This window comes from Drosophila gunungcola (assembly GCF_025200985.1).
Source record: "Drosophila gunungcola strain Sukarami chromosome 2R unlocalized genomic scaffold, Dgunungcola_SK_2 000004F, whole genome shotgun sequence".
Lineage (NCBI taxonomy): Eukaryota > Metazoa > Arthropoda > Insecta > Diptera > Drosophilidae > Drosophila > Drosophila gunungcola.
This window is the reverse complement of record NW_026453167.1, coordinates 1,450,290-1,471,968: the sequence shown is the minus strand read 5'-3', so window position 1 is coordinate 1,471,968 and position 21,679 is coordinate 1,450,290. Positions and strand designations below refer to the sequence as shown.

General features: G+C 42.9%; 4 protein-coding genes across 9 annotated transcripts; 2 read left to right on the top strand and 2 right to left on the bottom strand.

Annotated features, from left to right (window-relative positions):
* Positions 1–4: 4 nt before the first annotated feature.
* Positions 5–8,475, bottom strand: LOC128253657 (EH domain-binding protein 1). The gene is given in 15 exon segments (XM_052982249.1): positions 5–886; positions 945–1,133; positions 1,205–1,301; positions 2,035–2,317; positions 2,319–2,381; positions 2,383–2,742; positions 2,811–3,098; positions 3,983–4,371; positions 4,429–4,631; positions 4,772–5,636; positions 6,166–6,362; positions 6,421–6,602; positions 6,656–6,863; positions 7,788–8,046; positions 8,298–8,475. Coding segments are annotated over 14 exon segments (3,510 nt in total). The 5' UTR covers positions 7,892–8,046; positions 8,298–8,475; the 3' UTR covers positions 5–804.
* A 906-nt stretch (positions 8,476–9,381) lies between these two features.
* Positions 9,382–13,151, bottom strand: LOC128254464 (polyadenylate-binding protein-interacting protein 1). 5 transcript variants are annotated; one of them, XM_052983596.1, is made up of 4 exons: positions 13,006–13,151; positions 12,794–12,905; positions 11,582–12,525; positions 9,382–11,026 (listed from the first exon to the last, which is right to left on the bottom strand). In XM_052983596.1, the coding sequence occupies exons 3-4, from the start codon at positions 12,494–12,496 to the stop codon at positions 10,184–10,186; spliced, it is 1,758 nt and encodes a 585-aa protein (XP_052839556.1). In that variant the 5' UTR covers positions 12,497–12,525; positions 12,794–12,905; positions 13,006–13,151; the 3' UTR covers positions 9,382–10,183. The 5 variants fall into 5 exon arrangements, with proteins under 5 accessions (XP_052839556.1, XP_052839557.1, XP_052839559.1 ...); XM_052983597.1 differs by having other exon boundaries at positions 12,794–12,879; positions 13,006–13,150; XM_052983599.1 differs by lacking the exons at positions 12,794–12,905; positions 13,006–13,151 and adding an exon at positions 12,593–12,771 and having other exon boundaries at positions 11,582–11,800; positions 11,936–12,525.
* Positions 13,152–13,502: 351 nt separating this feature from the next.
* LOC128254463 (protein telomere ends associated-like) lies at positions 13,503–14,696 on the top strand. The gene is made up of 3 exons (XM_052983594.1): positions 13,503–13,665; positions 13,717–14,004; positions 14,085–14,696. The coding sequence occupies exons 1-3, from the start codon at positions 13,529–13,531 to the stop codon at positions 14,362–14,364; spliced, it is 705 nt and encodes a 234-aa protein (XP_052839554.1). The 5' UTR covers positions 13,503–13,528; the 3' UTR covers positions 14,365–14,696.
* Positions 14,498–21,340, top strand: LOC128254462 (uncharacterized). Of its 2 annotated transcripts, none has more exons than XM_052983593.1 (11): positions 14,498–14,936; positions 16,025–16,444; positions 16,552–17,189; positions 17,249–17,369; positions 17,433–17,629; positions 17,722–17,966; positions 18,025–18,214; positions 18,273–19,932; positions 19,992–20,111; positions 20,175–20,321; positions 20,386–21,340. In XM_052983593.1, exons 2-11 carry the CDS (start codon positions 16,043–16,045, stop codon positions 21,094–21,096), a joined length of 4,431 nt encoding a protein of 1,476 aa, XP_052839553.1. In that variant the 5' UTR covers positions 14,498–14,936; positions 16,025–16,042; the 3' UTR covers positions 21,097–21,340. The 2 variants fall into 2 exon arrangements, with proteins under 2 accessions (XP_052839553.1, XP_052839552.1); XM_052983592.1 differs by lacking the exon at positions 14,498–14,936 and adding an exon at positions 15,730–15,748.
* Positions 21,341–21,679: the final 339 nt, after the last annotated feature.

The following is a 21,679-nucleotide window of genomic DNA, read 5'->3' as shown; positions in this document are numbered from 1 at the left end:
AGAATTGGTTTTGGGTTTATTCGATGCTGATGACTCAGCATTGTTCATTCTTTATTAGCTAGGTTCCTTGGGTTGAACAGTTCTTTATACATTCGCCGGGGCAAAGTAAAATTAAAATTGGTAATATATAAGTATATAAGCCACCTTTAAATAATGATTAAAGCTCTTTGCTTAACTTAGAGCAAAAGTACGGAACTAAATTAAGTATGGTAAGATAGTAAGGTAATTTATAAATATTTATATGTTTATATGTGTATTTTTGGATGAAGCGTTTCTAGTTTATGTGGGATAAATGCTAATGTATAAACTAATGTAAAATTGCCTCCTCAATTCCTTAATTCACATATTTTCTTGCGTTCAGGATATACTTTAGGTGTGGTTCAGATGGCACAACAACAAAACGATAAACGAAAGTTAACATAATACAATTTAAATGAGTTCCCATATCGGATTATCATAAATAACTGTTAAATTGTCCCTTTCGAAGTGTGTTCTCGATTTTTGTTGCTTAGTTTACTAACGGACGTTTTGTTCTTTCTCTTTGCATTGCCTTGTCTAAATACAAAAGTAATTTTTTTTGTTTCACAGTATACCATTTTTTGTTTGTTTATAACCATGCCAAGTGGTCCAAGTATTTGTTGTTGTCGTTGGATATAACGATTGCATAAGAAGCGACACCGAACCACAAAAACCACGCGACCTTATTGCGTGCCACTGAACATAAGTTGTTATCTAGCTAGTTACATAGATAAAATTGAGTTTGTGTAAGTATAATCTCCAGTCAGGTTTGGTTAATTTCGTTTTCTATTGAAGAACACATTTGTCTTTTTCACCGCTTATGTCCACATGCTCCAGTTTTCTCGCAATCTCCTGGTCATCTTCGATCCTAAAATCAGCAATGGCTCAATTTCTGATGGTCTTGTAGGAGAAAGTGGTGAACTTACGCTATCTCCTGGTTGTGCAGATGCTGAACCAACTGGTCTCGCTTGTCGACAATCGTCATCAGCTCCTCGAGCAGCAGCCGCTCCTTTTCCCGTTGCACCTCCGTCTTGCGCCAATCCTCCACAGATTGCGCCGCCCGCAGCTCCTGATTGAGCATTGTATACTTTCGCTCCAGATCTTTCTCTTGCTCGCTGATGGGTACACCAAAAACCACATGATAAATAACAACAAAAACTGATATTAAGGAAAAAATAAAACTCACAGTATGTTCAGTTGCATTTGTCGCCGGAGGAGCGCGTTTTTCTTGTTGACCAGCGTAAACCATTGCGATAGCAGTTGCTCCTCCGTTTCCTCGGTCTCTGTGGAATGATTTAATCACTTGTTATTAAAATGCATTAATGGGGGTTTTTCTTTGTGTAATTCTAAGATTAATTACAGCTGGCTGGCCTGTTCTGAATATTTTAGTAGGATTATATTATTTAATATTTATTATATAGTATTTAAAACCAGAACAAATTATAATCTTATATTTATAAGATTTTGATTATTTAACTATGATTACTTTATAGGTTTATATCTTTAGTAATCAAAACCAGAACAGATCATGAACATATGATATGTATATAACTTTGTTAAGTTCTTAGATTTTGAGTATTTTACTATGATTAGATTACAAATTTAATTTATAATTATAAAATTAAACACCAGAACAGGCCTTTCATATTTAGTTGTGATCTAAACAGGCGTCCTTTTACGGTTTCAAAAGCTGCTGCAGAGCGTGGACTCTGTGATTAGTGAGCGTTCTTTCGTGGGGTCAGTTAGAGCCAAGTCCGAACGTGGTTAGACACAATTTGGAACGGCTGACTGGCCGACGGCCCAGTTAACAAGCAAACACAGACACAAACTAGAACAAACAAACGGCACAGGGGATGAGCGAGTAGATGCGGGCAGGCAGGCGGTTGAGTTTGAGTTTGAGATTTAGGTTGATCTGGGCGATCGGGAGGCGTGGCAGTGCAGCATTGGCAGAAGCGATTTGCAGCGCAGCTCATGGATAGCTCAGGCATGGTCATGATAGTATGGGCCACACTTTACCACAATGACTGGGGGTGTGACATAAATGGGAGCGCCGCTCCCGCCGCTGACGGTGTCGCCTGTGATGGCGGTCCTGCTGCCGCCGCAAAGAGGCCGCTCGGCCGGTGGTGGCCGCCAGGGCAAGCAGCTCGTCATCGTCGCTGCACGCGGGCAGGTTGTCGCAGGAGGACTGCTGCGAGGAGAGCGCCGACGGGGAGCTGTCTAGCATGTGTAGCTGGGTGTAGGGCACAACGTGATGCACATGATGCGGGCGCAGATGAGAGGGTGTCGTATTCATGGTCGATAGGATGGCCCTTGTTCACATTCACAAAACACGACTGGGAGCGGGGTCGGGGTCGCAGCCGCGATGTGCAACTCGTCGCCGGAGTTGCACGCATCGCTATCATCGCTGGACGTGTCCCGGTCATCGTCCTCGCTGCCACCGCCTCCACTACCAGCACCTCCACTTCCACCACCACCTCCACCGAACAGACTCTCGTCGTCCGAGTGGAGCAGCTTAATACGTATCACATCACCACCACCAATACTATTTCGGATTAGCCTAAGGAAGGAATTGCCATTTCTGGCGCCACCCCTTCGATTATTACTTGGATTGCCGCCCATCACGGCGCGCAGCTTGGCCTCCAGGCTGCTGGCCTTCTGGTCAATGGCCTCCTGTTCCCGCTCGAGGGCCTCCAGCTCGGACTCAATGTAGGACAGCTTGTCGCCCTGGAAATGTGGTAAGAAATGGGGGTTTAATTATACGTTTCCAATGGAAAGCTATGGCGACAGCTTACCCTCTTCTCCTGCTTTGGTGAGATGCGGTCCACAATAGCGTTGAACGACTGCAGGGAGCTTCCATTTAGTCCCAGGCCCTTCGGATCACTTAACCTATGACTAGGACTGCCCGACTCCTTGGCGTGCTCCGCGTAGAACTCCTCGGCTCCATTGTGGATCGGCGAGATGGTGCGCTCCAGCTTGGGTCTGGTGGGGCTGGTGGGACTCTCAATGGAGCCGCCGCTCTTCACGCGGGTCTCCAGGATGAGGCGGCGAGCCTGTTCCAGCAACCGCTGCTGCCGTTCCTCCTGCCGGAGTAATAACATCGAAATGACTGAGTAAAGATCTGCACAAGTTGGTCATTTTTTATATAACAAAAGTATACCAGATATACACAAAAACGAGGGTTTTCTTTGGAACAGCAATAGAAACTAATGTTTATAGTATTATTGAAAGGTAATGTAATGTTTAATATACACCATATGGTTTAAACACAACATTACACATGGATAACTCAACTGGTTTAATACTTGGTTAACAAAAAATTTTTTTATACTAAACAAAATTAAATAAAAAGTTAAAAAAATATGATTTTAATAAAAATTACAATTAAAAAACAATTTTTTTAATAACATTTCTTACTACAATATATGTCTTAATTTATTTGTATCGAAAATCGTGAAAATCTGAAAACGAGAATAAGAGGGTTTCTTCTAACTGACTACAACAAGGTTCTCATATACTCTCTTTTACTTTTAGGTCTTCGCAGAAAATATTACATTGTCAAGAAAGATACCGCATTTTTCACTCTTAATCAATATTAAAAAAAATAATAATAATTATAGAAACTAACAGGACATGCAAGAGATAAGCTGCGCTGCGTGCGGCCGATATCGTCTCTGGCAAAAAGCTACTTACGTCATTTGCGTCGCTGGTATTGTGAAGCTTAAGCTTTTCTATCATCAGCTTGGCTTTTTCGCTCATCAGCTTGTGGCGCGTTAAAATTCGCTACAAAACAAACCAAAAAAGTAAAGCAAAAACAAGGAAAGCAAGTATGTATAAAAACCGAAAAATTCTCGGGAATCAACTGAAAAGAGGGCTAAATAAATAATTGACGAATTCAAGCCAAAGCAACAACTCAATATGATAACTTCAACTCAACGAGGCAACTGTTACGCTGGCTTTTACTCACACTGGTCGCCGGATTGGCAATGACGGTTAGAGAGCTGTTTTCCTTGCCACCCGGTTGAGGACCTTCGTCCAGGATCTCCTCCTGCGGCGGCGGCGGAGGCGACGACTGGTTGGTGTGCTGCGAGGCATTAATCGAATTCTTGTCCTTGGTGGGCGACAGCACCTTGTCCAGTATGTTCTTCGAGTTGTACAGAATCAGGTTCTTCACATCCTTTTTGGTTGTGGGCGACAGTTGCTCTGCTTTGTTCTGCCCATTTCCATATATCTCCTCATCGAAGGAGTTCTGGTGCAGCAACAGCGTCTTGGGGTGCGAGAAATTGATGCGATTCTGTGACAAGTTGTCCGACATGTAGTTTCCAATCACATAACTCGATTCATCTGCCGTCGAGCCTGAAAATGGTATTGCTTTAAGCATTTAAATATTAAAATCATCTGTAGTTTGCTTACCAATTTGCTCGATCTTCAGCTGCTTGCCAGTGAAGTGAGCTCTCAACTGGTGCAAATAAGTCATCACGGCCAGCTTGTCTGGTACTGTCAGCAGATTCATGTCCCTCGGTTCAATCACTCTTGGTATTCCCAACGATTCCGCTGCATCAAAGGCAATGCGACAGTTGCCAACTACTTCATGGGCACTTAATTTAGACATGTCACTAAAAAAGAGGGAGACTCAATTAGTTTAAAGTCGCTTTTAGCATTGGGAAATTTGTTAGATAAATATTGAAAGATAAATAATAAAAAAGATAACAAACTGCTTATCATTTTTAACCTAATTTCGATGGTATACACTCACATGAGCTCCGGCACAAAGTGGTGAATAATAGCGCAGAAGGCCATGCCATTGCGCCAGCTGGTCGTCAGATTGGTGACCTTAACATTGGGGTAGTCTTTGGTAACTTCCTTGCACCACTCCAGCAGATCCTGGCCGGGCGTGTTCTCCTTCAGCACGATCTTCTCCACGGGCTTCAGGCTGTTGTTCATCGATCCAGAAGTACTGAAACCCACCGACTGTGATCCCATCGACTCGTTTATCACAGATGTGATCCCTGCTGCAGGTGCAGGTGTGGGTGAGGGTTCGTAGCTCTTCTTTAGGTTCAGGGGCTGCAGCTCGGGGCGCTTGGCAATCGAAGGAGTCACCATCACAGATGAGGGCGTTTCCTTATTGGAACGACTCTCCTCCTTGGGCTTTTCTTTCGAAGTGCTATTGTTGCTGGCCAAACTCTTGGTGGTATCCTCCTTGAGACTACTTTCCACCCTTAAATTATCCTCAACCGCCTTCTCGGTGAAAAGGAGAGCCCTTTTCTTCTTTGGCTTCACATCCTCCTTGCATAGCTTGGGTTCAAGTGGCGTGGAGGTTACCATTTTGGCAAAGGTCTCGCTGGTTTTCGATCTCAACGGCTCCACAGGTGTCTGTTTCGTCTGCTTTATTTCTGCTGGCGACTTAACCGGCGTACTGTCCCCCAAGGGCTGCAGTCCATTGGGAGTTTTTAGGAGTTCATCAGCACCACTGGCACCACAGGCGCCACTAGAACCACCGGATGCAGCTGTGGGCAAGTCTAGCTTGTTCGCAGCTTCCCGCTCGCCGTCGGCGTCTAGTTCAAAATGCAATTGATTAAATGACTCGGCCAACGGAGTTGGATCTTCAGATAACGAAGGTACTACATAAAATCAAACAAACGAAAACGAAAAAACAAAAGAAAGGAAAATTTACATTTAACAATTTACGCACAAGTTACAAGTTGCAGGGAATCATTCAAGATACGTGATGTGTTGTTGTTGATTTTGTGGGATATAGAAAGGAAATAATTTTTTTTTGAGTCAGATAGAAAAGTCTGTACAAAAGATATCTACAGCTATAATGCTATAATTAGAGTCCATTGGAATTGTTGATTTGTGTGGATTAGATCATGCATGATCAAGTTTACATATATGGCATCCATGAGATGCGTAGTTTGGGAACTCTGATCTATACATACAGTAAAAAACGTTTCTAGGGCTTTTACATACTTTACCAAAGTGCTTTTCATAAACGAAACAGAGCTTTAAACTTAAACTCTCATTCCGCTATTTCAGCACTCTATATACATAATATATACGCTCTAGTCCACTTTAACATACTAACAGATACGAATACTTGAATTATAGTACATAAATCATATGGTTTGGTCTTAGAAACTCCTTTCTTACCACTTTGAGGTGTGGCCACATCAATGCAGCCATTTAGGCTAGTTGTCATCTGCTCCAGTTGCTGGGTAAAGTCATATAAATGGTCTGTAATTTCACTAAAATTGTCCAGATCGGGTATGTCCTCCAGATCGTCCAGAGGGGCCACATCATTGTTGTTAACGGACATCATGGAGACCACGCTCTGCATGTCCTCATCCCTGAAATGGATATAAACCATTTACTTTCCGTGTATGTCTTAAAGTGTATTTTACTTACGTGGCCTTTCCCTCCCTTAAAAACACACAGCTAATCGTGAGTTCCAAACTGGCTGCAGTAATCTTCTTCGAGACTGGCTTTAAACTCAATGTAAAGCTCTGCTGAGTGGATTCTATGCTGGCATACTTCCTCATATTGATGCTGGCATTGGCCAGCACACGTTTCTTACCCATTGGGGTAACCTGCGGATATATAACTTGTATTATTATGTTCTTTGAACTCCTATTTAACCCACATCTTCGATGACGAACGTCCAATCCTTGTCCTCCAGCTCGTGCGTCCGGGGATCCTTGAACAGGGTGACCGATATGGTGTGATTGTCGGGCACTGGCCAGGAAATATTTCCCACTAGGGGGTTCATCATGTCCGGCTCCCATGGCAACGGAGCACTGGTCACTCGCCTAGATCTCCTGGTCCAAACGACCGATAGGTTCGACGGACGCCTGCGAAATTGTATACATTTTAATGGCCAAATGGGTTTTCCGAAAGTTCGTTCAACTCTATACGGGAAACATTCTCGACATATTAATGACATAAATATACATATAAGAATGAATAACAATTGCCGGATGCGGCACAATAATGTGGTTCTTCAGCTGATAAATGTATATGATGAATGTTTATTAAACTGTCGATATTAAACATTAAACAGGAAGAGCTGGGTCATTTGTAAATACAGAGATATGAAAAAATGTCGGGGAATACCAAAACTTCTATTTCTTATGAGATATAATATAAACGTTATAGACAGTTTATTTGCATGACAAACTGTCTGCGCTTAATTACTATAATAAGCTATATCTGTTTACTGAATCATTGATAAGATCAGAAATACTTAAAATTTGTAGGAAAACGCAGGTCGAGCCAATTAGATAGTAAGTTTAAAAGTTAAGGAACTAGTAATTAAAAATTGTATTGGTATTTTGAGGGAAGCAAAACACAACTAACTAGTTGTTAACTATCTATATACTTAAAACATTTGTTTTATGAGTTTATTATTTAAAGAAAATTAAGAATCATGAATGTATATTCATATACAAAAGGAACTAAGATATTTAAGTGTTATTATCAGGTTAAAAAATATATAAAACATTTATTTCTGCATAAGAAACTTAAAATTACAGGGGAAGAGAAATAAGGAAATGTGTAGGCTAGTATGTTTATGTTAAAAAAGACTAAATAATATTTTTTTCAATGTTATATTAATATTTAGAACTGGGGAAATAAAAGCCAAGTAAAGTTCGCATAGAAAAACCGGCTATAAACTCTTCCGTTTGGTTCTGCTCAAACTGAAAAGCACTTAAGCCAACCTGCTACTTGAATTCCCTGATGAATTATACCACTTTAATATAACTTGAAGCACTTACCACTTGGCGGTGGTTTCCAGATGCAGATCGTGGTACGACGCAGTGAACTGGAATTTGGCAGCGCGTTTGAAGTTGCGCTGCAATCTCTTCCAGACACTGGCCATTTTAGCGGGTGCAGATCGTCAGGGATTCTTTAATTTGAATATCTTCGGGGGGTGTTGAGGTTTGTATAAAAATTAGACCGTTTTTTCGATCGTCGTTGATTGGTTTTCCTAATTTATTGTGTCATGTTTATCAGTTCACTTTTGGCGCAGGCGATCTGGGTAGAGAATGAAGTAATATAATATTTCTGAGTCATATTAACTTATGTATCATTCACCAAAAAAGAGAATGCTGTATATGCTTTGGACATTCATAGAGTTTAATGAAACCGAAAGTTAAAGTCTACAAAGCGAAAAACAAATTATATATACATATACGTTAATTGTATTGTTGTCTGCAAAAATACTCAAAAAACACGCTCACAAACACACATGCGAATTGTTTTTTTTTTCTTCGCTGTTTTCTGACCTTTAGTTGTCACTTTGTCTTTGTTGTTCTTGATTTTCCCGATTTTCCTATAAATACTCTAGAGATTACAGCTCATTGCTAGTTTTGTTTTTACTTTATTTTATATATTCTATTAATGTTCTCGCGGGCGTGTGTTTGCGTCTCACTTGCAAATATTTAGCAAAATCAAAACTTTTTGTGGATACATGGACGTACATACAAATACATAAATAGCACCATTATGACGTCACTTTTGTTTTGGTCTCCTATTTCGGTTCAAGGTCTTTCAATTTTGGGACACTGCCGTACATTTGCGCGATTGTCACGAGCACTCGCAACCGTTCGACTTATTTTTTATCACATTACAGCGAATAATTTAATTCACACCGATTTTCTTTGCTTAACACTTCGACCCGATCCGACTAGAGGTGGGTAAACTTCGACGAAATCACCAGTGATGCATCATCGATGTTTTTCCATCTCCCTAATAGGCTTTGTAGACTAGTCGCATCATTGTCAAAGCGGCAAGCGGCTTCATTCAGGCGCAACTCTATGACATTACATTGAAACTGTAAAACATGTAACTAAGGTATTTTCATTTATTGCGTCTTCATGGAAAGGATTTGAAGCAACAGCGTTGCCAGACCAAAAGTGGTAGCGCACGCTTTGCCGTTGCCAGACCAAATAAGATGGTAGGTGTCTCTGCTAATGTCAATAGAAAATGCACTGTAAGAAATGTGAACGTCTAAATGCCGAATTATATACATTAAAAATGAAGCTAATGTTAAGATATACAACTAATTATTAATTATTAACATTGTGAATTATATAAGCGCCCTTATTGTATTTTACATGCATATGAAAACGAAGCTGATTTGACGTCCAAATTGTATAGCTGATTGTGTAAAATTGTTTTTCTATTCTTATAAGTTGACTACATCCTATAGCTGCCATATTTTTTAAAGAAATATTTTAATCGTACGCAAAAAATAGTTGAAAGAAATGGTAAATTGTGTAAGGAATATAATTTATGAACTAAAAAATTTCCTGAATTATCTTATTCCAAACATTTATGTCCCCATCAATTACAACTTACAACTTGAACTTGTTTTAAACGCAATTCGATAAATTTTATTTATAATTAAATCATGGTTTCGTTAACATTAATTACAATTATTTAAAAATTAGGCGTGGCTGCTGTTGTTTTTTTTTTGTTTTTCGATTTGTATGATCAAGAGAATGTTGTTTAATTGAATGTGAAATTTGCGGTTTTGTTTTTGTTTTTTTTCTGCCGTTTTATGAGTCTGCATATGTGCCATGCAAGTGTGTGGGTGCGCATATGAGTACGAGTCTTTGAGTGCAGCTGCGTGTGTGTGTGTTGGCGGATTTAATCGTATCGGATTGGCGAGGCAGTGGCTATATAATCATATATCTTTGCCGTTTACGGCTAAAAATCCTGGCTTTGTTTTGTTTCGCTTTGCTTTGCGATAATTCAAAAGTGAGAGCTAAAAAATACAAACTGATGAGTGAACTGGCTGGTTGGTTATCTGGTTGGTAATCCTGGCAGAGAGTTATTAGAGATATAAGAGATACAGATACAAAACGGGCGTATCACACGAAAAAAGCGCTCGAACAAAGTCATAAACACATGTCATAATATGTTAGGTGCATGAAACACGAAGATATCACAAACAATTTGCTATCAATAATTTAAAAGATAATCACAATCGGTTCTGAACCGCGCAACTGCAATCATCGATTCTACAACCGAGAATTTGTTGGAAATGCTCCACTCTCTACCGTTCTTCTATCCTTCTACATTCACATCCACATCCTCCTAAGCTACATCCTGCCACCGGCCACGCCACCGCGAATCCGCCCAACGCTACACAGTCGTCCACAGTCGTCTAGGTCTTCTTCTGCTTGCCCTGCTTGCAGAACTCCTTGTAGGCTCGTTCTGTCTCCTCGTCCATCTCGGCATCCATCTCCAAGTCGCCCACGTCGCCATCGAAGTCATCGCCATCGCTGCCATCGCCATCCTCGGTGGCCAGGAAGTCGGTCTCCTCGGCGGTCAGCTCGCGGCCATCGGGTCCGTAGAAAACTGGCTCATCGCTCAGGCGTAGCGGCTCCGCCACTGTGTCCTCGTCGCCGCCGAGTGCGTTGGACACCTTCCGGCCCCAGTTGTTCTGCTGCAGCGCAATCACACTGGCCGCCATTGCGTACTTGCCCGGCGACTTCAGCTCGATCGCCTGCAGGGCCGTGATGATCTCCTGCATGTCCTTGTGGCAATCCGCACTCAGATCGTACCCGGCCAGCTTGAGGGTCTGGCACAGGCAGCGCACATTCTCGTTGCTCTCGCTCAGTAGTAGCTTACTGAGCGAATAGACAATGTTCACCGCAATCAACTGGATTCGCGAGTCGTCGTCGCCGCGCAACTGCATGTAGAGTTCGGCCAGGAAGAGGGCCGTCTCGCGCACCTTCTGCTGCTCGTTGGAGCGCATGTACTTGGTCACCTCCTCCTGGTGGTAGTCCAGCTTGCACTTCAGCAGCGTGTGGAAAAGCGAGTCCGGCTTCGGATTGAGCATGTGCAGCAGGTTGTACAGCTTGGCGCCCATGTACCGGAAGTTCGGCTGCTCAATCGACTTCTCGAAGATGTCCTCCATGGCGATGGAGAGCACGTAGTGGTTGTTCTCCATGCCGTCGAAAATGGTCAGGAAGCGTGATGCAATGGTATCAAATTGGCCCGGATTCTGTAATATAAATAATCATAAGATTAAGGTTTTTGTTTATAGTTTTTTCGGTTTAAATTTTGTGTATATATTCATTAAATAATAAAATAGTTTCTCAATTTGTTTTATGTCTATCATCATATTATTAATAAAAAGTCTTCAATAAGGAAGATATTAGATAACTGATGTACCTATGCTAAGCTCCTGCTTAGCTGTTCATTTTAAAGAAATTTTTAACGTGAACTTAATTCAAACAACTTAAATGGAAAAGTCATTCACTGATTAAATACGTATTTGATCTACGACATACTAAGATGTACTAAGTGTTAGAAGCTTGGAATAAATTTCTACAAGTAATATTGAAAACATAGTCCCCATGAAAAAAAAAACATTAATACTACGAGTTGATGCTTCTTCTACACCATATTATTGCTCGGCAGGGTGATATGCCTTTATACGAGATAAGAAAACAGATGATAGATTACAAAATGTTCGAAACAGGGAAGCATCTTCCACATTTCCCACTCTAAATCCCATCATTGGCTATTATATATGTATTTTCTTTTAAATTCTCACCTGGTTAAGGCAATGTATGACTGTATCGAGATACTCCAATGCAATGGTGGCCATGTCCGGCTGCGAAGAGTTCGAGGACGAAGAGGAGGCCGCCGCGGACGAGGTGGATGGCTGCGGTTGCTGCTGCTGTTGGTTCTGGTTCTGGAAATACTGCTGCTGCTGCTGGTGGCTCTGGTGCTGCTGGTGGTGCTGCGGCTGCTGCTGGTGGTGCTGTGTCTGCTGTGCGATTTGTTGGAATGAGTTATTCAAGTGGGTATGCCGTTGAAACTTGGCGTGTTGATTGTTGTGTGGCTGATGCTGCTGCTGGTTGTGGTGTTGTTGTTGTTGGTGGTGGTGTGTGTTTTGTGGGTGTACCTGCTGCTGCTGCTGATAGTAGTTGCCAGCCGAGCCCTGCTGGCTGTTCAGGTGCAGTCGATTCTGCACGGAATTCGTTAGCTTCTGCAAGTCGTTGTTGAACTTTTGCTGATGATTGTGATTATGGTTGTAGTGCGGCTGCTGGTGATGGTGCTGCTGCTGATGGTGGTGCTTGTAGCCGTTCATATAGCGCTGCTGTTGGCCATAGGAAGCCGATCCTCCGGAGCCACCTGCTGCTCCACCAGCCTGCTGGTACTGGTGATGACGCGACTGCTGCTGTTGCTGTGGAGGAGCAACGCCACGCGGTACAAAAACGGAGGCCGTGGCCGACAGCTTGGACAAGTCGGGCTGGATGGCCTGCACCGGCATTTGCTGCTGGTAGCCAACGCCAACGCCGGATACCTGCGCCTGCCCGTAGGCCTGGCCATACTCCCCAAAGAGATGCGCTGCCTGCTGCTCCAATCCCGGCATGGCCACTCCGCCGGATCCTGCTCCGCCGACATTTGGGCGACGTAGCTGCTCATACTGGTCCTCGGGCTGGAAGGGGGCGCGGCATGACATTGCGGTGGCGGCGGCGTTGGACTCGAAAACTGAAAAAGCACGGGCATGGATTAAAAAGGGGTAAGTGCTGATAGCAATCATCTAAGGGCAAATCACATTCGCTTTGGAAATCCAGCGTGGTTACGTCTGCCAGCGTCGGGGACGCCAATTCCGTCAAAGTCGCGGACATCTTGTTTTCCCTGCGCACTGATTTTTTTCCTTTTCTTTTTTTTTATATTGCTCGCTCCTCGTTTCTTTCCCCAATGAGTCTCGTTTTGCGAACTGCCACAATAACAGTCTCGAATTTCCAATGCCTACCTTAATTCTGTCAAAGTTGAACGTATACGTCGCCGATTTTCTTTTTGTTGCTTCGTTTTGCTGCGTCGTCACTTTCACGTCTGCGTCTGCTCGGTTTTTTTTTTGTTTGATCCTGCGGAAATTGCACGATTTACTGCCCGTGGGAAATGGGAAATGCAGTGGGGGGAAAGCGGCTCTCTGACCGCCTATAACCAATAAGAAAAGCTACGCACCTTTTATTCGCGCTGCGGCAATTTGTTACAATAAATTATTTCGCCTTTTCACCTTCGGTGTGGTCGCAAGTGGCTAGCGGAAAATTACCTGGGCATATCTAAACATCGAAGGGGTACATTTTGATAGTTTGACAGCCCTACGGTGAATGAACATTATCCAACACTGCTAATTCCCGATTTCAAGCGTTAGGGCCTTTTTTTAAATTTTTTATTTAAGCCGGTACTTATTTCTTTAATTTTATCTATTTTCGAATTAAAATTTACATTTGTATTTTTATGTTTGCTGTCGGTATAATACATATCAAAAGTTTTAACAAAAAGAAAGGCAATTTCATTGACTTGTACCTTAAATAAAAAAATAATTTTTTGTCTGATGTTCCCTAAACGTCGGGAATCTCTAAATTTGCTAAAAATTCAGCAGAAGTTTACAGAGTTTCCATCACGGTCATACTGCTGCATCTAGAAACGTTGTAATTTTGTCGATTTTGAAGGTTTTTATTAGCTTTTAGGAATCTGAAGAAATATGTCTTGTCCTGTCGCCTCAACACCACTGAAAAAGCTTAAAGTCAGGCTAAAACGATTGAAACCCCTGAAAAACCCAAAAGTCAAGCTAAGGGATGTTGCACAAGACTCCCAAGGTTGGATAGTTGAAGTGGACGGGTGAGAGCATCCTTTTCCAGCTGAACGCATTACCAACGTTTCCCCTTGCAGGTGTGGCACCTTTGTCTTCCCGGTATCCTTCAACACATTCTTAAATAGCCTGGACGAAAAAAAAGTATTGTTACACCTTCTGGAAGACAAGGAGTTCAGGCTATGTGCCCTTGAAAAGTTATACAACCGCTTCTATATGTTCCCAGAGAAGCGATCTGGTTCAAACTTCTTTGCGGATGAGCCAGGGACTTCTTTGGCGCAGTTACTTGCGTTTGGCAGGCCTCAAGATGAAATGGCGACCAAGACTGTGGAGCAACATGCTGCGCAAAGTAACAAGAATTACCAAGAGTAGCGGGGAAAGCTTTTTACTTAAGATTTACTTTGTTTCTTAACCATTTTCATATTTTTCATTTGGTGCACTTTGAAAGCAATGCGATGTCCAACAATGTGACTTCCGAAATGGCCGAACGGAGGATGTCTACATCACCGTACTACGAGATCAACAAGGAGACTACCGGCGAACAGTTGTCGCAGACAACTATGAGTTCGTCAGAAGTGGATGTGGCCAAGACACCGACATCTACATCACCATCCATCACCTATGAGGACTTGCTGTACTACGATAACAACAAGTCGCCAGTACCGGATCAGTTCAATTCAGATCTTTTTGATGTCAGCAGCCAAATAGAAAAAAAAGTAGCCGAATAGACAAGGCCTAAATCACCATCGAAAAAAAGTGCCTGCTATGAAGCTTAATGTTTTAATTAAAGTATATCTAACTTTTAAAGCTTTGAAGTTAATATAGTTAATAATATCTAACTACTACAGGAAAAGCATAGATTAAAAAATATAGGTTTTGTAGATAAGAACATCTAACTATCACTGTAACAAATCTGTGCGCATGATGAGATTGATTTTGTTTTTATTTTTAAGATTGCTCAATACTCAAACTTGCGGTAAATTCAAATATGGCCACCGCTACAGCTGTTTTTGCACAGCTCAATCGATAGTATCGAATAAACATCGATTTTTGTTCCAGATCTAACAAACAAATTGTTGTTTTTAGTTAAGTGCATGTGCGCATTGTATGCAATTAATTTTTATTTCTTTAAATCGCTGGTGTTTCGCTTAGAATGTACTGGAACGAGATGTGAGCACAAAGAAGAGTGCGTTAAGTGCATCCAAGCCATTAGGATAACGTGCAATATTTACACATAAACATATATGTATATTTATAAACTAAATAATAAGGACAACGATTTGTTAAAAATAAACAAAGCGTAAGTATGCGTATAATGCATCTGTATACAAATACAGGTGGGCACGCACCTGTGTGCGTTAGTTGTTGGGCTATAAGTGCAATTGTTTAATTATTTTTGATAGTCGCGTACGAAACCCCTCGCATTTCTTTGTGTTTTTCCCCTTTTTAAACAATTTTAAATGCAAAATCCAAGGCACTGTGGCTGTGTGTATGACTCAAACAGTCAAACAATCGCACGCACACAGACAGCCGCCAAGTTCATTCACATTTATCTGTTGTTTATGCTTTACTTTTGCTAACTTACTATGTGCATATATCCGTATGTATGTATGTATATATTATCTGAACATCTTCCTCAACTTAGTGACTCATTCTGTCTCTGTCTGCGCCCGCTTATCTAACAGATAAGTTAATTCAGCGAGCAGATTGTGGTGGTCTGATCAGATCCGATCCGAGCCGACTTTGGATTGGACATTGGCGACATGTAGAATTGGCCTTGTAGAACTGCAACCAGAATTGCCTTTTTCAACGCATGCTCCGCTCACGTATTCCGAGTTATTTGGAGCTGATCTCCTTGGCGGCCAGTTGTGAAATTACCCCATTCCTCCAAGTCGGATCCTCTTATTTCACCACTCACTCGAGATCCGTTTTTTTTTATGTCACCCGATGGTGAGGTGTTCAGATAAAGTGGGTCAAGACTGCTTGGCGCCAAGAAAATCGCCATATATTTGGCGACAACAGTGCGTTTCATATCTACAAAACCCAGTTACTCTATTTTAACTACATTTAAATTTACATTGAAATGTGATGTGTTGTGATGAGGTATATGAGGTAATTAACAAATTATTTAAGATCAACGTCAAAATGTAGAGTCCCCTCATCAGCGATAAAAAAATAAAAGATAAGCTGGTAAATAAATTTAGGGTAATCCATTCTTTAATTTTTCGGAGTAAAACTTATATAAATGAATATAAAACAGATTCTTATTCTGTTGACTCTTAAAAACCAATAAGTTTGTTATTAAATAATAGTGAATTAAAAAAAGTTATTTTAAAACGAAAAATTTGAATTTCTCACATAATGTTTATTAATTTTTATATTATCCAGAGCCATTTTCAAACCAGCATGGACTTCGAGACGGGAAACCAGCAATACCACTACAAGGACATATTGTTTGTGTTCTTAGATGCATTCATCAATGATTTCGACTGCAAGGATGTCCAGGACATCCTGCCAGGAGTGTTGTCCAAAGAGGAAATCGACCACATCATCAAGTCCAGGGATGCGGAGACGGCCACACTCCGTCTGTTTTGGGCACTGCTGTCTAAACAGGAGAAAACGGTCAAGGACTTTGTCGAAGATTGTCTCAACCGGAGTGACCAGGCCAACTACGAGTTCCTTGTGGCTGTCATTAAGGAAGAGATTCAGCATCCCAAAAGGGAGACCAGGACGTACATCGAGCAAAGGGATCGCCTCTATAACGACAACCAAGTGTTTGCCAAATACAATGTTAATCGCCTGCAACCGGTAGGATTATCTTCCATTCTCATGTGCTAGACATTCCTATATGTTTAGAATCAGTAGATTTACCTCACAGAATTGTTAATTAACCAGAGATTTCCTTTCATTTGCAGTACTTAAAGCTGACACAGGATCTTCTTGAACTTCGTCCAGCCAAAAATGTTTTGATTTATGGCGTCTTAGGATCGGGAAAACACTGGCTTGCCCTGGACGTGTGTTCATCCTACAAAGTACAACTCCAGATGGACTTCAAGATCTTCTGGCTAAACTTGAAAGACTGCAACAGTCAAGAGACAGATCTCGAGATGCTTCAGACGCTGCTTCATCAAATAGACCCCAACTGGACAAGTCGTAGTGAGCAAGGCAGCAACATCAAGCACCGAACTCAGAGCATTCAGGCGGAATTGCGACGCCTATTAAAGAGCAAACCCTATGAGAATTGCCTTCTTGTCCTGCTAAATGTGCAGAATGTCAAGGCTTGGAAAGCCTTCAACCTGAGCTGCAAGATTCTGCTGACCACAAGGTTCAAGCAGGTCTCCGACTTTTTTTCAGCAGCAACCACAACTCACATTTCACTGGATCATCATTCAATGACGCTCACGCCTGATGAAGTTAAGTCTTTGTTTCTCAAATACCTCCACTGCAGACCGCAGGATTTGCCAAGGGAAGTGCTAACAACGAATCCGCGCAGACTAAGCATTATTGCGGAAAGCATTCGAGATAATTTGGCCACTTGGGATAACTGGAAGCAGTTAGTATACGACTGAAATTCCCTTATGTAATACATACTTAGTTATGTTTTTCTTTCAGTGTAAATTGCGATAAACTAACGACTATCATTGAGAACTCTTTAAATGTCCTGGAGCCTGGAGCTAGAAAAATGTTTGATAGACTGTCCATATTTCCTCCCTCTGCCCACATACCTATCCATGTAAGTGTGTGCTCATTTAACATAATATTTATTCCTAATCTTTGCCAACTGGCTGTTGTGCAGCTCCTATCGCTGATTTGGTTCGATGACAAATCCGATGGCGACGATGCGATGGTTGTGGTTAACAAGCTTCACAAATACTCGTTGGTGGAGAAGCAACACAAAGAGTCAACCATTAGTATACCCGCCATATACTTGGAGTTGAAAGTGAAGGTTAATGACGTTACCGCACTGCATCGGAGGATCGTTGATCGCTACAAGTAAGTCTATAGACGAAAATGATTTGTGATTGATGATTTGTCATCGTGAATTGTGTTTGATATCTTAATTTTATTTTATCCTTCCTTCAAAGCATCACAAAGGCCTTCGACCACGATGACTTGATACTGCCCTCCCTGGACAGATATTTCTATAGTCACATCGGGCATCACATCAAGACCATTGAGCCCACCGAGCGGGCAATTCTGTTTCGCAAGGTCTTCCTGGACTTCCGCTTTCTGGAACAAAAGATTCGCCACGACACAACGGCTTGGAATGCCAGCGGATCGATATTGAATACGCTACAGCAGCTTAAGTTCTACAAGTCTGATATTTGTGGTACGTAGAAAGATCAGAATCAAAGGAATCTGACTTACTGTATTTGTTTTTAACTTAGACAATGACGCCAAGTATGAGCGCTTGCTTAATGCCATCCTGGATTTCTTGCCAAAGATCGAGGAAAATCTTATTCGCTCCAAGTTTACGGACCTGCTCAGGATAGCCCTGATGGACGAGAATGAGGCTATTTTCGAAGAGGCTTGCCGACAAGCGCAGAGGTTTTGCGATAGGGTTTGGTTTACAGAGCAGTAAGTCTTCAAACTACTTAGGCAAACATAAAAGATTAATTTTTTCCCTTTTTTCCAGTGGCCGCTTCCACCAGCACCGCCAAATTATCAACCTGGGAGATAACGAGGTGCGCCACGCCCTTTACCTGAAAGACGACTTTTCACTGATGGCGTTGGACAACAAAGAACTGCTCCTAACCGACGTATCGCTGGAGGCAGAGGACACCTATATTCTGAGGGACGACAATGACAGCAGTGAAATCCTTCGGATGGCCGTGTTTAACAAACAGAAGCACCTAATCACCTTGCACAGCAACGGCAGCGTGAAGCTCTGGTCCCTGTGGCCGGATTGTCCAGGAAGACGCCACAGTGGTGGCAGCAAGCAGCGAGTGCGTCCTCCTGGCTCCACGCATCTTCGAAAGCCAACGGGAACGAGAAGCTACCAGCAGTTGGTTAACAGCGTGGTCAAGCGCTACATTGGTACCTATGCAGATCAGAAAATTATGGCTTTCTATTTGGACGAACAAGCCGGATTGCCGGACACCAAAATCCAACTGCACGTGGCCTTCAGCAATGGCGATGTGAGCATCTTGGCCTGGGATGAGCAAGATCAGATGTTCAGACCGTCGCACATTCCTACCTTAAAGACTCTTCAATCGGAAATTCGCAGCTTTGTTCTGGTTTTGAAGCAATATTACGTGGTGTGCAACGCTAGTTGCGATCTGACTGTTTGGGATTTGAGCAATGGTTCCGGCGAAAGACTAGAACGTGAAGACTTTAATGTGGTGAACGACACGCCTTTGGCCTTGGAGGGCTATGACGAAAGGAATCAGAAGGCCACTGTACTTCTTATTTTCAAGCATAGTGTTTGGCGGCTAAATTTCATGCCAGGCCCCTCCGTTATTTTGCAATCCGAGGCAGTGCAGCTGCCGGAGGGCAGTTTTATAACCTGCGGCAAGCGGTCGGATGACGGACACTACCTTTTGCTGGGCACCTCCGAGGGACTGATAGTTTATGATCTCCGGATCTCTAATCCCGTGCTTCGCAGCAATGTCAGCGAACACATCCAGTGTGTGGATATCTACGAGCTGTCCGATCCTGTCTATAAGTATATAGTTTTGTGTGGCGGCAAAGGCAAGAAGGTGGTCCATGTGCACACGTTGCGCTCCGTCAGCGGGATGGATGCACATCAAGATCGGGAAATCGCCTGGGTTCACAGTGCAGATGAAACGAGTGTGGTGACAAGGGCCTGCCTGGAGCCCAATGTCTACCTGCGTTCGCTGATGGACATGACCAGCGGGCGGACGCAACTCCTGGCCGTGGACTCCAAAAACCGCATCCACCAAATTGAAACTGCCACCGATCCAAGTGCCCGAAGGAGATCCAGCATTTCCGCTTGGTCAACGATCACACCCACGCATGCTGCCAGTAAAGCCAAGATAACGGCCATATCCGCTTTAAACGACGAGCAGATCTTTGTGGGCTACGCGGACGGGGTGATCATCGATGTTAACCAGGATGCGGTTTTACCTCAGCAGTTTATTACGGAGCCCATTGATTACCTCAAACAGATTAGCGCGCAAATTCTGGTGGCCTCTGCTCATGGCGTCCAGAAGACTGTGATATTCCACCTTGAGAAGACAGATGACCAATGGCCATTATACCTGGATGTGGGCACCAAGTACGCCTGTCTTCTGCGTGGACAGTTTGTCATCGTATTCTCCGACCACGAAGTCTGTGTAAGTTTTTGATTTTAAGATTAGAGGTTTAATGTAACTAATTGTGTAAATTTCGACAGCATTTAGATGTAGCCAACCCGTCCGCAATTGTAAAGACGGAAGAGTCTGAAGAATCCATTGTGGGGTTTGACCTGAAAAACAATTTTCTTTTCCTGGCCTACGAAAACCACACAATTGAGGTAATTAAGGTCCCTTAATATAACTTAACATAACATACGAATTCAATATATATTTCTCTCCAGGTATTCCAAATTATATTGAGCGGTAATCAACTGAGGCACGAACAAATCTGCGAAGAAAAGATTGTCCAGAAGTCCAAGATCAGCTACTTGGCCGCCACGGAAGATGGTAGAATGTTTGCACTGGGCTTCGAGGATGGTGTTTTAGAGGTAGGATTGGGTTATCACTCCTTTTGTTAATGTTCTTCCTCTTAATTATAATTTTGCCATACAGCTCTTTGCCTTGGAAAACAGGCAAGTGCATCTGATCTACAGCATTCACGAGGTCCATCAGCACTGCATCCGCCAACTGCGCTTCTCGCCATGCAAGCTCCTTCTAATTAGCTGCGCAGAGCAGCTGTGCTTCTGGAACGTGACGCATATGCGCAACAACCAGATGGAGCGGGCGCAGAATCAGCGGCGCAGTCGTCGCCACAAGCTTCACAGTGTGACGCAGGAAGATGCTGTAGATGCAGCGCCCATTGGGCCCGACGTGGATGTGGATCCCGTGTTTATTGCCCGCGAATTCCTTTCAGAAAGCCGAGAGGAGGCGGTGGCCCTGTGGCGGAATAAGCGTGGCAATGCCATCCGTCCGGAACTCCTGGCATGCATCAAGTTTGTGGGCAATGAAGCTCGCCAGTTCTTCACCGACGCCAAGTTCTCGCACTTCTATGCCATAGATGACGAGGGTGTCTACTACCACCTGCAGCTAATGGAGCTGAGTAGACTGCATCCTCCGCCGCAGCTAGATCCGCATCCGGTGGAGATCTCTGACCGATCGCTGGACTTGCAGTATGAGGACTTGAAGGATCTCAGGATAATCGAAAGCCCGCTTGATCAAGATGTGGATAACGAAGGTGCTGATGTGGTGGGCAATCTGGTGCTGCAAAAGGCCAGCCAAGTGGACGAGCCGCCTCCAGTTCAGGAGGAGGGGACCAGCTCATGACGCCAGTGGTGCGCCTCCATGCGGCGCACGAACCAGGAAAGCCCCAACTACAACATGGCATTTATAGGATTACTGCTGTATTACATAGTGGTATTGCTGTTCTACCTCCTAGGACCTGATTTGTCCTAGGTGGAAAATCCACCAAGTACGATATCTCAGAAGGCGGTGGGTACGTTGCCCTGCCTTTTGTTTGGCCACCCTAGTAACCGCCGCCAAATAAACGACATTTTACGAAAAATACAAATTGCGGGTTTGACTGTTCTTTGTCCTGTGTTTGTGCATGTTTGTGTGGGTGATTGTTTGTCGTTGTGCGTTTGTTTTGATTTCTGCAGGCACGCCAGATCAAGTGTTGCAAAAGTTTTGGACCGGGCCAGTGCTGTCAAGCACCGGTTGCCCACTAAATATCAGTGTTGGGGTTACGTACCTAGAAACCTATTTTGTGTACTTTGTCCCTCTACATAAATAAATCAATATATTTTCTCCCCTCCACAAATTTAACATTATACCATTTTTTAACATTAAATTAATATGTTAATTTTAGTTTAATTTACTCTAAGTTTAGCATTAACACTGGGCTGTTTAG

Coding starts and splice junctions, on each gene's coding strand:
- LOC128254464 (XM_052983595.1), bottom strand. CDS start 12,665: ATGTCCGCGACTTTGACGGAATTGGCGTCCCCGACGCTGGCAGACGTA. Junction 12,526..12,592: donor GCTGGATTTCCAAAGCGAAT/GTGATTTGCCCT, acceptor GTGCTTTTTCAG/TTTTCGAGTCCAACGCCGCC. Junction 11,027..11,581: donor TCATACATTGCCTTAACCAG/GTGAGAATTTAA, acceptor TTTATATTACAG/AATCCGGGCCAATTTGATAC.
- LOC128254462 (XM_052983593.1), top strand. CDS start 16,043: ATGGACTTCGAGACGGGAAACCAGCAATACCACTACAAGGACATATTG. Junction 18,215..18,272: donor AGGGTTTGGTTTACAGAGCA/GTAAGTCTTCAA, acceptor CCTTTTTTCCAG/TGGCCGCTTCCACCAGCACC. Junction 20,322..20,385: donor TCGAGGATGGTGTTTTAGAG/GTAGGATTGGGT, acceptor TTTGCCATACAG/CTCTTTGCCTTGGAAAACAG.
- LOC128254463 (XM_052983594.1), top strand. CDS start 13,529: ATGTCTTGTCCTGTCGCCTCAACACCACTGAAAAAGCTTAAAGTCAGG. Junction 13,666..13,716: donor TGGATAGTTGAAGTGGACGG/GTGAGAGCATCC, acceptor TTCCCCTTGCAG/GTGTGGCACCTTTGTCTTCC. Junction 14,005..14,084: donor AGTAACAAGAATTACCAAGA/GTAGCGGGGAAA, acceptor GCACTTTGAAAG/CAATGCGATGTCCAACAATG.